The sequence below is a fragment of the Lepidochelys kempii genome, chromosome 1 (assembly GCF_965140285.1).
Source record: "Lepidochelys kempii isolate rLepKem1 chromosome 1, rLepKem1.hap1, whole genome shotgun sequence".
NCBI classification, from domain to species: Eukaryota; Metazoa; Chordata; order Testudines; family Cheloniidae; genus Lepidochelys; species Lepidochelys kempii.
In genome coordinates, this window is record NC_136380.1 from 342,128,915 (window position 1) to 342,145,839 (window position 16,925).

At 44.7% G+C, this 16,925-nt stretch overlaps 1 protein-coding gene across 1 annotated transcript in view; it reads right to left on the reverse strand.

The window, feature by feature from the left end:
- The window catches only part of ITIH2 (inter-alpha-trypsin inhibitor heavy chain 2), a 38,635-nt gene that overhangs the window by 21,396 nt on the left and 314 nt on the right, over positions 1-16,925 (reverse strand). The window contains exons 2-10 of the mRNA XM_073328819.1: positions 15,519-15,593; positions 9,461-9,496; positions 8,261-8,433; positions 7,899-8,003; positions 6,199-6,361; positions 4,770-4,877; positions 2,496-2,624; positions 1,529-1,645; positions 612-780 (exon numbers count right to left, since the gene is read on the reverse strand). Coding sequence (XP_073184920.1) covers positions 612-780; positions 1,529-1,645; positions 2,496-2,624; positions 4,770-4,877; positions 6,199-6,361; positions 7,899-8,003; positions 8,261-8,433; positions 9,461-9,496; positions 15,519-15,593 — 1,075 coding nt within the window. The remainder of the gene's footprint in view (positions 1-611; positions 781-1,528; positions 1,646-2,495; positions 2,625-4,769; positions 4,878-6,198; positions 6,362-7,898; positions 8,004-8,260; positions 8,434-9,460; positions 9,497-15,518; positions 15,594-16,925) is intronic.

The window sequence follows — 16,925 nt, forward strand, 5'->3', positions numbered from 1 at the left end:
GCAAGGGCATTAGAGACACCAGCCAAACAGCCAGTCTGGAAAGACTTTGATTTCCCCAGAAGAGGAGGACCTTAGTGACCTGGCTGGAGGGCCCAGCCATGAAGAGGCCCCTGCGGTTCCTGAGGCTGAGAGTAGGACTGCAAAGCAAAACAAGATGGGAGAAGATACCACCGGAGTGAGCGTGCAAGCGGGCAGAGCTAGTTCCCAGGATGGCCAGCAGGAGGTGCCGCTCACAGTGAGTGAGCCCCGTGACAGGGAGTTTGGTGCCCACATACCTGTAAGGATCTGGACCCAAGTCCAGAGGTGCTGGGGGCACAGAGAGATAGTGTGGTGGCACCATTGCCTGGTCTCTTGCTGATACATGAGATCTGTGGGACAGGCCCCACAGAAGGAACACCCTGCCTTTCCCAACAGAATGACCAGGGGGCTCTGCAAGGGTGTCTTCGTTTTGCCCCCCTCCCTAGGTCCCTTTTCCTTGTCCATCTTGCCGCACGAGTGGGAAATCTGGCCTTTTGTGAACAGGACTCTGCCTATCTGTCTGAGGCATTTCTGAGGCATTTATCCCCATGGTACCTAAGTGACGAGAGTACCTCATTATCAAACCCACGTACCCCCATTGGGATGGATCTCCTGGATGTATTTCTTAGCATCCTCTGTCTGCGGTGCTGTGGCTGCAACTAAATCATCTCTCCAGGTGCGAACATTGTGGTTGAAGTCAACAATAGAAAAGTGGTCATCAGGCCGGAGATCACCCAATATGGTCTTCATCGCCTCAACCGTCTGAGACAGGAAGGGGTCACAAGAATAGGCACATTTAGCTCTTTCCATTATTCAAAGCACCCTATAAACGCTAGCTAATGAGTAAGAAAGTAGGTGAACAACAACACGAGTGATGGGCCCAAACTGGAACCTTTTATGAGGCTGTCTCTCGGCCTGCTTCCTCGGCACTGTGGAAATCCAGGTAAAATGGGACCTGGCTTGACAGAATCCAGATAAGGAGTCTGCAAAACCCAAACTTGTCCTCCTCATCCCATCCCCACTGAATACTAATCATGAGAGGGAGAAGCCATGAGCAGAGAGGACCTCGCTCTGGAAGTTGTGTAACGTTGGTATTGGCACGACACTCAGGAGACAAGATTTCTACTGCTAGCCCTGTCATGACCTGCAGTGTGAGGCTGAGCAAGTCCACATCCCCTCTCTGTGTCTCCATGGCCCCGTCTACAAATTCATCCTCCTTTGCAAAGTGCTTCGAGATCTACTATTTCAGAACTCAGTATGATTCAGATGACCCTGTTTCTTTCTTAAAACATTTTAAGGACAGTAAATATGGTGGGTCAAATCCTGAAGTCCTCTGCTCAGGCAAATGTCCAGTGACTTTTGTGATGCTTTTGACAAAGGACCTAAAGATCCGACCTAGTGATTTTCAGTTTGGGCAAGAGCAAGGTATGTGGCAGTCAAGCAAGCAATAGCTACACGTACGGGAGAACACAAAGGCAGGGCCTTCTGTCTGCACAGATCAGGAACTTACTTGTTTCATTTTCAATCCCCACATTGAGCCGCTCACATCGATAACGAATAAAATGTTTTTGGGCAGCGGATCCAGATTGTCAGGAGCAAAGTAGTGAATAAAATAGCCATTAAAAATCTGCAAAATACAAACAGTGGTAACCTGAGTTCCTGTAAAGATTCCACATGGCCCAAGACGGTAAATGGAATGAAAGGTTTCAGCCCTCTTTACGGGCCACATTCTATTTTCACATAACTCTGCTTGTGTATTGCACTGATCACCATAATGCAGTGTCTGAGCGCCACTGGCTTTAAGGGAGAGCAGAAATTGGCTCTAAGGACTTGCTTTGGGAACGCCTCTGCACTGGCCCGGGGGGTGGATGAGATGGTGTAAAAGAGCTATTTCATCTCTAATGACTCAACCCTGCAACCCTACTCCAGGCCAACATGATGCTAATGAAGTGCCAGTTTGCCTTCTCACAACTTCTGACCCTGTTCCTTTCGAGTCAGTTAATCAGTACCCCAGTACGGTGTTGGGGAGCACTGCAATGTGAGAGATGCTGGCTTTTGGACAGGACAGGGAGCTGGTCCTGACCACTTGTTGTTAGGTAACTGTATTCTGCCTGCCTAAAATCCCCCTGCTACTTCAATTGGATGCAAGATTCTTGATCACTTCTGTTGTTCAACCATGCTGTGCTTTGTTCCCGCTTTAATGCAATGCATAAAGGCACCAGAGATGGGGATCGTGGATGGTCTGCTCTGCTGTGGCAACTACTTCTGATGTTCCAATTTGGGTAAGGCCAGTTCTTGAATTACACTCAGGCTTGGGGTCTAGGCCCCGGCCCCCTCTGGCTTTTAGGGGCTACCTCACTTGTCTTATGGCCCCCTTACTTCTCACTACTATCTAAATTAAAGCTCTTGACATTCAGGGCCCCCTAGACTTTCAGCACTGTGTATGAGAGCAACATATGGTAACAGAATAAACTTACTTCCAGTTCTCCAGCTTTGGTTTCTCGCTGCACATCATATGCCACCACAAAATTCCCATCTACTGCCGTGGCAGAACAGGTGGGGCATTTTCGTTGCTGAGCCACTGTTGGTTTGAAGGACACGTGGGCCTAGAGGTGAGATGTGAACAAGGGGACTCCATTACAAAGTCAACCACACATCCCACGACAATGGCATCATTCTGAGAGATTAGGAATGAGTCCTGCAAGAAGCAATGGACTAGACTTTTGTATCCAGAGGACAAACAATTTCATTGAGCACCTTTGTAATTTTCCAAGTAAAACGGAGTAAAAGTGGAGAGGGATTTTTGTTGCTTCAAAGCAAAGATTGCTCTTTGGTTTTCTTCGCTCATTTTCTTCACTAATAGCAGCTCTGTGTGCAAACACACAGAGTCATATGCCTGTATTACAGACAGACCTGGACAAACCGTTTGTCACGAGCAATTCATTGGATGAATTTAGCTCTTGTTTCCTGTTTGCAAGGAAAAAAAATATTTGCATGACACCCAAGATTTTTCACAATAGCCATGATTTCCATGCATTTGTTATTTGTAATGGTTTGTCTGAACAAATTGACAACCTATAGATTCCCTATAAATTGAGGGCTATGAATATTAGTAATTAGTTATCCGTGATTTGTTACCTATGTCACATGGTATTGTTTCTCTTTCCTGATTGGATTAATTCAACTTTTTTAAAGTGGAAAATAACGAATGACCTATAGTCAATAGTGAACATCATGTTAACTCAGAAGTAGCCATGTTTGCCCATGACTATAGTTAGACTGCACACTCTTCAAGGCAGGGAACATCTTTTTATTCTGTGCCCTGGTCCATGCGTGGAATCCCTCAGGATTATCCTGTATTAACTGTTATTATTATTATTATTTATTATTATTACCACAGATAAAAGCTCCAAAAATAGCCACAGAACCTGATCATTGACATGAACAGTTGAGAGCATGAACATGGCCGAATCGAATTGTGGGCTGCATTTTGCCAACGGGTTTGCAAATACATTTTCATGCTATTCAGTTTGCTCCAATTACAACCCTGGATGCCCCAGCCCAAACCTTTGGCTAAGTGGGTTTGTGGATAAAAAAGATGTGAAGCTGCTCATTGATATCAGGGGTCTGACTTGCAATTAACCTGAGATTTCAGTATAACCTCAGTTATAGACTGTATTTGTGTGTGTATTTGAGCCTCATGAATATGAGGGACTGTAGTTGTACTGTCTATTTTATTTATTTAAAAGTCATCCATCAGCTTGGTATCTAAAGGCCAAACCAGATATCTGTGTAAGGCCAAACACAGTGAGAGTAACAGCTCAGCAAGTTCCCCCCACCCAACACACAGACCTGCCAAAACACCATAGTCTTGATCTATATCATCTCTGTTATTTTACTCAAGACCTGGGCCTTTTTTCTATCGATCCCTTTATGTATGTTCAAATATTGATGCCCATCAACACAGAATTTGAGCACTCTTCAGAGGATAAAGCCAGTTATACCAATTTGTCCGGTGTTTTGTGATGAGAACATAAAGTATGTTCACAGACGTCTACTGATTCTCAAGAGGTCAAAGGCTAGGGCGTTAAATCATTGAATCAACTAGCCCTCAAGAACATGGCTCGTCCACACATGAAGGTTATTCTGGAATAAGGTATGCTGTGAATTTAAAGCAGAATAGCTATTCTGGAAAAACTCTACATGTGTACACTCCAGAGTAAGAGTACCTTTTTCTGATTTTAGTTTAATTCACTTCCATCTTGAAGCTAATTGGGAAAGAGGCACTCTTACTCTGGAATAAGAGAGTCCACACACGTAGTTATTCAGGAATAGCCACTCCAGAATAACTGCATGTGTAATCAAGCCCTAACACAGCATCTGATTATTTCTGAGTTCCTAATGCAAAGTATTGATCAGCTCTGGGTTATATGTCATACATTATCTATCTATCTGTTTTATACTGCTGCCATCCACATAATCTGAGCACCTTGCATATAAAATCAACAGCAAAGTTACAAGTGGTCTTCATGGAGTATCTGGCACGTCTCTCTGTTCAGACGTGGTGTAGGGTGCGATCATCAAATGTCTGCATTCTGAATGACAGATCTCCTCTTTCCGAGTGCTTTCTATATGGTGAGCGTGTATTACTTTGCCAGATCCCAGCGGGTACGGGGAGACTCTTATCCCCTGTGGGAGAAAATGTTGTCCACCTACAGTTTCTTGGTGTCAGCTACTGTTTGGACCATTACCTTTTTCTCTCCCTTAGAGATGGTGGTGATTCCCGCAAAGTGATCTCCTAGCGAGTTAGGAACATGCACATAACGAAGTCCCTGAGGCTCAATAATGCGGACATCCACCTAGAGGCAAGAGGGGAGGACAGTAAGCATGGAGCCTCATTAGAAATGCCCCAGTGTCTCATGAGCACTTCTGCGCTCCCCAAAGCACACTTGCGACAACACCCGGCCTCAGAGGGCGGCCATAGGAACAGAGCCAATTTGACTATTGCCAGGGGTCCAAGCAATGGTTTGAGCATATCAAAACAGCAGGGGGAGCTCTCACGCCACACAGGAGGAGGGGAGGTGGAAAGAAATACTGATCCCCCGCCCCATGCCCGGGAATGGAGTGGGAGCGCTTTGTCTGCTGTTAGCAGAGGAGAGAGGGGGGAAGCTCCCTTCTGTTCCCCCTCCTCCTCACTTTAATCCTTGGATCCAAGTTGCAGGTAGTGCAGATTGGACAGTGTGTTGTTTCACGCTCTGGTCTCCAGGAACAGTCCTAGGTGGGTTGCTGGCCAGGGCAGAAGACACTCCCTCACACCCACCTCACCCCTCTGAGCAGAACAAAGTCTGGCCAGTCAGCAAAACAAAACTAAATAAAGCCAAAAGGCTGGGCAATCAGGAAAACCCTGAGTAGCACAGTGCCCCCTGAAAGCTGGCACCCCGATTGCACCAGCCTGGCTGGTCCCATTGCCAAGGGAAGACTGACTGGCAAGTAGTCTCCCCAGCTCCTACGAGTTGTCTGTTCCTGCTGTCGGAGGTAGGGGGAGATTGGATAGTGAGCTGCTTTTCCCTTCTGGAGGGTGTGTGGGGAGACTGGAAAGGGAATTGCTTTCCCCTCTAATCCCAGCCCTGGAACTAGAATGTTGGTGGAGCCCTCCTTGGTTCTGCTACTGGGTGGGAGATCAGGCAGCAAGTCAGCTCTGCAGCAGGGAAACAGGATTTAAGGAAGCAATCAATGGGAACATGTCCAAGCCCTCAGTCAGCACGAAGCAGCCCACACTCCGCAACTCGGGAGCATGAGCAGTGAACATTCGCTTAGGGCCTGAGCCATAGCCCATTGAAGTCAATGAACATTTATTTTATGCAAAAATCCTGCCTGCTTTTGTAGGCCACTTCACTCTGGAATTAGGGATGGGGATATTTTGAAAGGTGTTATACAAATTAGGGGCAAATCCTGTCTCTCTTACTCACATGAGTCACCCCTACAGACTTCAGTGGGACGACTCATGAGGGAAAAGAGCTGGATGTAGCCTTGAAGTTGTATATAAGTGTGCAGTAGAGTGCATCGCACAAACTGTCACTCGCACTCGTATTTTCTGCGAGAACCAACCAACTACGTGCCACTTGCAGTGACCTGGGTGAGAAGCAACACAGAACATTGTAGTCCTTGACTCTCCTGTACCTCTAGGTGCTTTGCAAGTCTTCCAGGCTGCAGAGAGATAACATACTCGTACGATCCCAGCTTCCTCCGTATCACTTCTTGGTAATGAATTTCAAACTGGACCTTCATTCCTCCGGGCACGTTCAGTTCAGCTTTAAAGTTTTCCATGTCAAGGGCACTGCTCCTGGAGGTGTTGTCAAAACACAAAGCTGTATCTCTGTGTGGCAAGTACCCGAATATGAAAACTCACCCAGTACCTGCTTCAGGAATAACACCTGCTTTTCGCTAAAGGCCCGAGTTAATAAATTGCAGGGAGACCTAATAGCTGATTTGGCCTTAAATTTGACCTCTAAAAGGGAACCACACTTACATATTAACTCAATGAGGCTTTGTCAATTTGAGGGTGGAAACACAAGGTGAGCTCTAGACAAGTTAACTATTGTTCTTGCTGTAGATGAGCATAAACACCTGTCAGGGATGGTCTAGGTATATTTGGTCCTGCCTCAGCATGGGGCAGGGTTACCAATTTGGGGAAGTTTTACCAATTCCTGGAGGTTTCATCACATGACATGATCTTTAATTGAAGATAAATCTTCCATTCCTGGAGACTCCAGGACAATCCTGGAGGATTGCCAATTCTAGCATGGGCGCATGCACTAGATGACCTCTCTAAGTCCCTTCCAGGCCTACCTTTCTATGATAAACCAAACTGGAGATTCAAAGCAATGGAATAGAGCTGATCAGCAATCAGAATGTCTGTTCCGCAGCAAATTCCAAAACTTCCTGCCCAATGAAATGTCCAAAATAATTTAATTTCAAGTCAATTAAAAATATTATTCTGATCTCAACTTTTTGATTTTCTATTATTATAAATTATAATATAACTGTTGAAGTGAAAACTTGTTTCAAAACAAAAATTCAAATTGTTCCGTTTCAATAGGGAATATTTCAGCTTTATCGAAGAGCTTTGTTTCAATTTTTTTCCGAAAGAAAATCTGTTGGAATTTGACACATGCCCACAGAAAGTATCGATTTTGACAAAATGGCATTTTTTACCACAGTCAAAATCAAAACCCAGATCTGAACTTCCACCCTGAATTCTAAGACATTCCAAATCCAGATCAGGATCTAGATTTGAATTTTGCACTTTGACTCCGCCTCTAACATTTGCAGATTGCCGGTTTCTGTTTAAAAAACAAAAACAAATTAAAAGTAGTGGTTGGAGTAGAAGTCTGAATCAGGACTCCTGGGTTCCACTTCTGATTCTGCTACTAAGCTTGGGCTTGTCACATGATGATGAAGTTCACCCTTGTGCAGAGAGCCAGTATAAGTTCTGTGTTCTGATTAAGTCCAATGTAAATCTCAAAATAGAGCAGAAGTGGGATTTAAGTGGTGCATGGGCATCATGCTGACCCTATATTTGTAGCATCTTAGCTATTTCTGGTAAGCACTTCATAAAATAATTACTTAATATATAGGCCCTGATCTGGCAGAACACTTAAGTTCTGACTTCAGTGAGACTATTCATGGGCTTAAAGTAAAGCATGTGCTTTGCCGGATCAGGGCCTAAATAAAGACACGGTACTTATGTTCATGAGATTTCCACCAGATATCCTATTTTGGTGTCAGGACACAGACCAGTCCCACAGTCTGGGAGTTAAAGATGCTAATAAAAGGAAAAGGAAGTACAGTAGCATAATAAAGAGGAGAAATTTTTGTACCTTACTATTCCAGCAGCTTTGCCTTTGGCCCTGGCCTGAGCATATTGTTGTCTGGCTGCAGATTTTTCTCTAATTGAACTAGTAAACGTTATGCCATTTATGTTCCTAAGAGAGAAAAACACAGACAGATCATCTCAGAGACTATTGTGGAGTTTCTTTATTTTAATGAGAAATCAAGTTGAATCAAACCTGTTCCTAATCCAGTGGGCTCTTTTACTTTAAAAAAGAAACAACAAAGCTTAGAAAAATATTATTTTATATACAATAAAAGTTATGGACACTTTCCCTGTTATCCTTCCACCACCTTCTTATTTGATTATTGAAATTGTCATGCACAGTAGATACAGCTACCCACTACTTACATAGTAAAGTTGTGAATGAAGGCTCCTTTGGGAATCTGCACATCAAACACCACATTTTGGGAATGTTTAGCTTTATTTTCCACTTTGCTTTGGATCATGGTGTCGACCAAACGGGATGTTATGGTGGACTGAACTTTGTAGCTATAAATACTTATCTTGTCATCACCTGCTACCTGCAATGGAGAAGAGAACTTTGAAAATTTGGGAGAGAGATACACTGGGTATGTTTTGCATGGAGGGATGGTTCAATCCATACTGACAATTACAGTGTCTGTATTTAGCTACAGTTCATTACAAAATGGCGCCCTCAATAGATCTTCAACTCTTGTAGATCTTAGGCGTTTGGGAAGAGGTCATCTAACAAGAGAGTACTGTAATATACTGGCCTAGTACATGAGCTCGTATTGCATGCCAGTTTGCTACTTTCTAGTATCTAAAGCTCTTTTGCTTAAGAGGGAGATGGCTGAATTTCTTGTGCAGTAGGTTCTCAGGTTCAACCCCAGCTAGTAATTGTTGTGTCCATGGCTTTGTCTACACACTAAACTGGGTTTCCTTAAACTGGTGCAGACCCGTGTGGAGACTCTTAGGTCAGTTCACCTCAGCTTTAGCCTGTTAACTAATCAAACCAAAATAAGCCTGGTTTAAACAGGACTAAGAGCCTTGCAGCCTTTTGCTCTGGTTTAACTGAACTGGTTTAGAATCGCTCCTTTAATGTAAAACAATTCAGCTTTGAGTGAGGACAAGCCCTGTGTGTATTTCACTAACTCTACATGTAGGAAGGATTGGGATTTATAGGCCTCCTGGAAAAAGTGTGTTTTAGAGAAAGACTTAAATAAGAGAGGGAGGAGGCAACTTGGCAGACCAAGTCAGATGTAAGATCCACCATAGCAGTTCGTTGAGAGGGAGAACAGCATGATTTGCCATGAGGTTTATAAAAATATTGCCTTTTGGGAGGAAGGGAGAGCACGTTTTCCGTTCATTTTTGTTCTTATTCCGACATCAGTACAATATATATCACTACGAAATCTTGTACCAATCCCCCGAACAGCATTGTGCAAGCAGTCAGCTGTTTGAAGAAAACAGGTTAATACCCGGTCAGTGAAACAAGCAAGGCATTGAACAAACAGCAGGATTGATTTCCAGATAATGGTTAACTGGAAAATCATTTGTCATCATTTTTTTTCCCAGAAAAAAACTCACCAACTCTTCAGAGTCCTCATAGTTTAATGTGCTCCTCTGGGAAGAAAAGAAATAGAGAATGAGACTTCAGCAAGCCTGAGAATTACAGGGCCAGTGGTCATGAAGTAGCTATTGAAGGGATCAAAAGCATATTGCCCATATATTGTTTCACAAGATGATCAGAATCAATGAGAGTCACTGGGTTTATTTCTTAGTGTCTGTCTCTTTGCTTTATTTCTTGCACTTAAGGGGTGGATTTTCAAAAGTCCCTGAGGCCCAGATCCTCAAAAGGTGCCTAACTCCCATTGATTTCAAGTACCTTTGACAGGTATCAGAGTAGCAGCCCTTTTAGTCTTTATCCGCAAAAAGAAAAGGAGGACTTGTGGCACCTTAGAGACTAACCAATTTATTTGAGCATGAGCTTTCGTGAGCTACAGCTCACTTCATCGGATGCATTCAGTGGAAAATACAGTGGGGAGATTTATATACACGGAGAACATGAAACAATGGGTGTTACCAAACACACTATAATGAGAGTGATCAGGTAAGGTGAGCTATTACCAGCAGGAGAGCGGGGAGGGGGGGATGGGGACGGACCTTTGTAGTGATAATCAAGGTGGGCCATTTCCAGCAGTTCCTCAGACTTTCTTGTCCACTGCTGGAAATGGCCTACCTTGATTATCACTACAAAAGGTTTCCCCCCCGCCTCCTGCTGGTAATAGCTCACCTTTTCTGATCACTCTCGTTTCAGCGTGTATGGTGAAAAGGAGGACTTGTGGCACCTTAGAGACTAACAAATTTATTTGAGCACAAGCTTTGCATGGTAACACCCATTGTTTCATGTTCTCTGTGTATATAAATCTCTCCACTGTATTTTCCACTGCAGGCATCCGATGAAGTGAGCTGTAGCTCACGAAAGCTTATGCTCAAATAAATTGGTTAGTTTCTAAGGTGCCACAAGTACTCCTTTTCTTTTTTGCAAGTACCTTTGAGTATCTGAGCCTAAGTGAAGCATAAGTTCAATTGGACATCACTGACAATCTGGCTCTGAAACCTAGGGACTTTTGAAAACAAAAGTAGGGCTGATTGAAAAATGTCCATTGAAATGGTTTTCTGATGGAAGTTTGGGATTTTGACAAAATGATTTGTGTGTGTGTGTGTGTGTGTGTGTGTGTGTGTATGAAAAGGGTTTGCTTTCTGTGGAAAATTTTGAGTTTTTGTACAAAAAGTTCTGGTCAAAAACCAAATCTTTTGCCCCAAACCAAAACTTTTTCGAGGGGGTGGGGGGAATGAAAACTTAAGGTTTTCTGCCAAAAATTTTCAGGTTTCATTGATTTTTCCGATGAAAAGTTGAAATTTTCCATGGAAATTTTAAACAAAATGGATGTGTTTGTTGCTGTTTTCATCCATAAAAATCTGCAGAAAAAATAGTTCTGACCAGCACGACTATTTAAGCCATACAAGGCTTAAAAATAGTAATTAATGAGCTATTTTTTTACTGCCATATGAATATCCCTGTTTGGAATTCATGTCAAGCAGTAGCTACATCTTGTGGCCCGCTCCTGACACTCTAACAAATTAAACCCATATGAGTGACGCTGGCTCCTTAAATGTGACAAAAACCCAAATTGAGGTAGACAGCAAAAACCATAGAAGAAACTTATAATGATGGGTGGTTCTTTTCCTAACGTCTGGTATCAATTTAGGTCAGTAAATTTGAACTAAGAATTGATTCAAGGGTAACTGCAGGATTATGTGCGATGCAGGTAAATCTGGGTGTATAGGGGAGGTGACATTCCTCATAAAGAGATCCTCTAAAGAGTTATAGGTTGGGTAGCTCACCATTTCACTGAGCATAAACATGGCCCAAGTTTGTGTTTGGAAATGCAATGATTTAGGTTTAGGTACACTTAATCATGCCTCAGTGTCGGGAGGCTGGACTAGATGACTTTCATCTTCCAGCCCTACATTTCTGTGATTCTAGGAGGAGACAGAGATGGGCCCAAGTTGAACTATTCAGATCCAGATTTTAAATCTCCCAAAGTTTGGTGGTGGCTGCACCTGGGTTTATCCCATTTAAAGCTAAGGACCATGTGCAAAATTTCAAACTGGGTTGAATTTGGAACACCTCCAAGGATTCATAGTGTCAGGAGCCCAGTGTTCAGCTGTTCACTGGATCTAGTGTTTGGTTTGTTCATGTTTCTCGTAGCAATAGGTCAACACCAGAATTTTTATCTAACCCCTCCAAACGTTGGTAGCTGGGATCAAACAGACCCTAGATCCAAACCAACCCTGGTTTTGATTGTGCAAAGCAGAACCCTGGCCAACAAAGTCTTGCAAAAGCAAAACCCAGTGTACTCAGTCCATCTGTAGTTACAAGGATCTGGCCAGTAAGAAGGCTCCATAGTCCCAGATCCAGCAAAAGGCTCATAGCCAAGATTTTCCAAAGTGACTAGAGATTGGTAGGGCATGAATTTTTGGTTGCCCCACACCTTAAAGGACCATGAGTTTTCAGACAGCTCTGAGCTCCTACCCTCTGAAAATCAGATAGTGTCTCAGGTGAGGCATCAATGATAATCTAAGACATGGAAGACCTGGGCTCACATCCCTGTTCTACCATAGACTTCTTGTCTGAGCCTATTCAAGTCACCAAGCCATTCTGTGTCTTGGGTCCCCATCTGAAAACTAAGGATGAAAGCATTGCCCTACCTCACCAGGGTGTTGTGAGGCTAAATACATTAAAGACTGGGAAGTGCGCAGATACCCAGGAATGGGGGCCAGATAAGTACTTACAACAGACAGAATAGGGGAATATATAAAAGCCCCTTCCAGCTGACCTCCAGATACTTTATTAGACCATCTGTTTTGGACCTAGAGATCTGTGATCTGATGGTGGCAATTCTGTCCCCTCAAAATAAACCAGACCGTGATCTCTAAGGGAATTTAATTTTATTACTGACGTGAATTTTCTGCTGGTGAAAGATGCAGCTGGAATGCAGAACAGAAGCAGCATGGACTTCCTCATACTGCCTCTCTGTTGTGTCTCAAACCCTGACCTGGGGTAACCATCTCTGGTGCAGAAAGGGGACTCAGGTTTCCATGACTCAAGCTAGTCTTTGCCCTCACTGCTGAGACGGCCAACAAAGGGCCTACTGTGACAATGTGGGAGGCGTGGGAGGTGGAAATTTGCCCATTAAGAAATGGACTTCCCCCTGGAGCTGGTTGAAATTTGTCATTCAATATAAATAAAGACGTTTTTATCAAAGGGAAAGTTTCACAGAAATCATTTTGAGTTTCCATTGCTCAGGTTTTCTTTAATGCAACTTGTGTTTTTTGATGATCATTTTATCTGTGGTTTTGAGGGGTTTATTTCCTCTGCCAATTTTCACTTATCCTAGGCCTAGTCTACACATAAATGATGTATCGCTTTAACTCAGGGGTGGGCAAACTTTTTGGCCTGAGAGCCACATCAGGTTTCTGAAATTATATGGAGCGCTGGTTAGGGGAGGCTGTGCCTCCCCAAACAGCCAGGCATGGCCTGGCCCCCGCCCCCTACCTGCCTCCCCTGCTTCTCGCGCCCTAACGGCCCTCCCGGGACTCCTGCCCCATCCAACCCCCCGTGTTCCCTGTCCCCTGACAGCTCCCCCAGGATCCCTGCCCCATCCATCCCTCCCTGACCCCTGACTGCCCCTGACTGCCCCCCACTGCCCCATCCAACTCCCCCTCTCCTTCCTGACTGCCCCCCCGAGACCCCTGTCCCCATTCAACCCCCCTGTTCCTGCCCTCCGGCTGCCCCGACCCCTATCCACATCCCCGTCCCCTATCCACCACCCCGAACTCCCCTGCCCTCTATCCAACCCCCCCTGCTCCCTGCCCCCTTACCACGCTGCCTGGAGCTCTGGTGGCTGTCGGCCCGACAGCCGTGCTGCCCAGAGCACCAGGACAGGGAGCCACACCACCCGGCTGGAGCCAGCCACACCACCGCGCAGCACAGAGCACCAGGTCAGGCCACGGCTCTGCAGCTGCGCGGCTCAGCAAGAGCTCGCCGCCCCGCCACCCAGAGCGTTACGCCCGTGGCACAGTGAGCTGAGGCTGCCGGGGAGGGGGAGCAGCAGGGGAGGAGCCGGGGGCGAGCCTCACGGCCAAGAGCTAAGGGGCCGGGCAGGCAGGTCCCGGGGGTCGGATGTGGCCCATGGGCCGTAGTTTGCCCACCTCTGCTTTAACTACACTGTTATAGTTAAAAGTGGTACAACCCATTTCCCCCAGTGTGCATGTTGTTATACTTGGATAAAGGTGTTCATATTGGTATCGCTTTTTTTCATATGGGAAGGGGAATAAGCTAGACTGGTATCAGGCTCCTTTATACTGGTACAACAGCATCCATACTCTGGCTTGTGCAGGTATAGCTGTATCCGTTAAAAAAGATCACACCCCTAATTGACATAGTTATACTGGTAAAAACCTGTGTGCAGACCAGGCCCATGTCACTTGGGTCCTGATTCTGCAAGTGTGCATAAGCCTGATTCTCATTTACACTAAAACCCCTTTATACCACTCTGGCGGTGTGAGGGGGTCTTAAGATGGGAATTTACACTCAGTTTAAGGCCTGGAGCAGTGTAAAAGAGCCTTAGGGCTTGTCTACACACCGCCGCAGTATGGACTACTGGGGTGTGAATTGCAGAGTGCACTAACTTCCCTATGACAGGTTTCAGAGTAGCAGCCGTGTTAGTCTGTATTCGCAAAAAGAACAGGAGGACTTGTGGCACCTTAGAGACGAACCAATTTATTTGAGCATAAGCTCTCGTGACTTACAGCTCACTTCATCGGATTCACTTCATCACTTCCCTATGTAGACCTTGCTGGCACACACTAAAAGGTACCCGCTACACCTTAACATAGCCCTGTTTGAAACGGGACTACATCAATGCAAACCAAGTTCCTTTTCGTTCACACCAACACGGTCTACATGGAGCAGTTCAAGCACAATGCGCTCACATGCTCTCCAATATGCAGCCCTGTCATCTGCCCTGCAGCACGGTGGAGATAAGCTGTTAGTGTAAATGAGCCTCAGAGCCATATGCCTGTCAACTTTATACACCAGGAGTATTCCCATTTAACTCAATGGGACCTTTCACATGCATGACATTAAACCTGGCCCCAATCCTGCAAACACGTATCCACATGCTTCACTTTTGTCCCATGAGCAATCTTATTGCCGTTAATGGGATTACGCATGGTCGCGAAGTTATTAAGTGTTTGCAGGATTGGGGCCAGGTGGCTTTTCCCCCCTCCAAAATAAAAATAAAATGTTAATTTTTTGAAAACTTTAAATTTTTAAATCAAAAAGTCTTTTGATAAGCTTTTGATATAAAAATCATTCCACAGAAAACTTTTAAAAATCCATCTATTTCAATAACTGGCAGAACCAAATGATCAGCAATATAGTCACCAAAAAGAAAAGAAAAGAAAAGAAAAGAAAAGAAACTTTTTTGACAAGTTCTACTGATCCACCAAGTACTTTTCACATACAGCACTGAGCAACGATCACCTGTGATTGGTTTTCCATTGACCTAACCTGGAACCAGTAGCCAATCAGCAGGGCTGGAAGAAACCATACCACATTACCAATTCCTGAGCCCTAGGTTTTCCTGGACATTTTGGTGCCAATTCTGCAATCAGGTTTCACCTGGTCACACCCCTCCTCTGCATGGAGCTCCTTTGAAGTCAAAGGGACTTTTCACATGCATGAAGTTAAATGTGTGTAGTGTTCTGATTAATTATTTGTACTGCGGTTGCTCCTGGGGACTCCAATCAGGTCCTGGCCCCATGTGCCAAGCGCTGTACAAACAAAGAGTTCTTGCCCAAAGCAGCACCCACCAGGCTCATGCATGCATGGATCCTCCCGAGTACCCCTGATTGCAGAATTGTAGCCTTTGTAATGGAATAGAACATCAGTCATTTGCTTCAAAATATTTTTCTTTTCAGTTCTCTCTCTCTCTCTCTCTCTCTCTCTCTCTCTCTCTCTCTCTCTCTCTTCAACTTCTCTCCTCCCCGTTTCTAAATTTTATGGTTACTGTACCTGGTACCTGCCATTTCTAGTCATGGGCTTTGACAGAAATCCATCAAGCTCCAGGTCAAACAAGTTCTCCAGATCCTAAAGGAGACACAGGGAAACAGTAAAGTGTTCACCTCACGGCAGATTTCACTTTCAGAGCTCTCTGTTTCAGAACTGGCAACACACTCATTGAAGATATGATAACAGAACAGATGCAGAAAACAAATCCATAGCATTTGCCCATAACTTCAGCGTTTGTTGCAGATAGATTTTAGTTTGTCATCTTGGGGCTTGATTCATCCCTCCAGTTTTGTGCTAGTGTGAATTTAGTTCCTGCTAGGTGCAAGTGGGGAGCTGAGAGGAATTACGATTCTGCGCATCACAGTTTCTTCCCAGGGCAACAGATCTATAGCCACTCCCCTTGCACAGTGATGAATCTCCAGGCTCCATCTACCCCATTATTTAATATGATCACTCTTGGCCTCCACATGGGGCTATTACTTCTGAAGCAAGGACATATCTCAGGGGGCCTGAAATATCCATAAAGTACAGTAGGCAGATTTACAACACAGTGGGCCCAATCCTGGCCTCCAGTGTGGACTGACACAGATTCTGTCCTCGTTTACACCAGGGTCCAGAGTAACGCCACTGAAGCCAGTGAAGTTATTCTGGTTTTACATCAGTGTCACTGAGAGCAAAATTTGGCTCCTTGACATTAGAAGGAGCTACTCCAGATTTACACAAGCAAGAAGGAAATAGGCCTAGTATTTTGTACCCAATACAGAACAATCAGGATCAACAATCTCATCATGTCATTAAAAACATTGTACCACAAAAGAGAAAACATATCTGTCTAATTATTATTAACATTGGAGAGGAACACTAAACAACACAGAGCTTCAGACCATCCTTGCCTCCTGCACCATAATGTTTCAAATGTGCCCAATAAATAATAGAGTTTGGGTGAGAACTGTAACAATCAGACCCGGATCTGAACTCCCCTGAGAATCTGAAAGCATTTGGGTCCAGAGATTTAGTTCAGCTCAGGTCTAGAATTATGACTTTATTTAGAAATGTATTAAGAAACTGCTCATTGGCCCTGGTCCATTAACATCAATGGGAGTGTGATAGAAGGCGGCGGATAGAAAACAGGCCTGATTCTGCAGTCCCTAATATGTCTATTATTAAGCACTGACACTGCTCCGCTGTATATAAGACACACATTCCCCCTCTGGAGGAGCATACATTTTAAGGCCTCGACTCTGCAACCAGACCTGTGCAGGCAAAGACCTTAGACCATGTGAAGCCTCCCAAAGCTGGAGAGGATCTGCGCTGCTACACTGAGCCAGTTTCAGGATCAGGGCCTGAAAGACAGGCAAAGCTCAGACGAGAACGGGAATTCTGCCTGAGTAAGGCATACAGGGTCTAGCC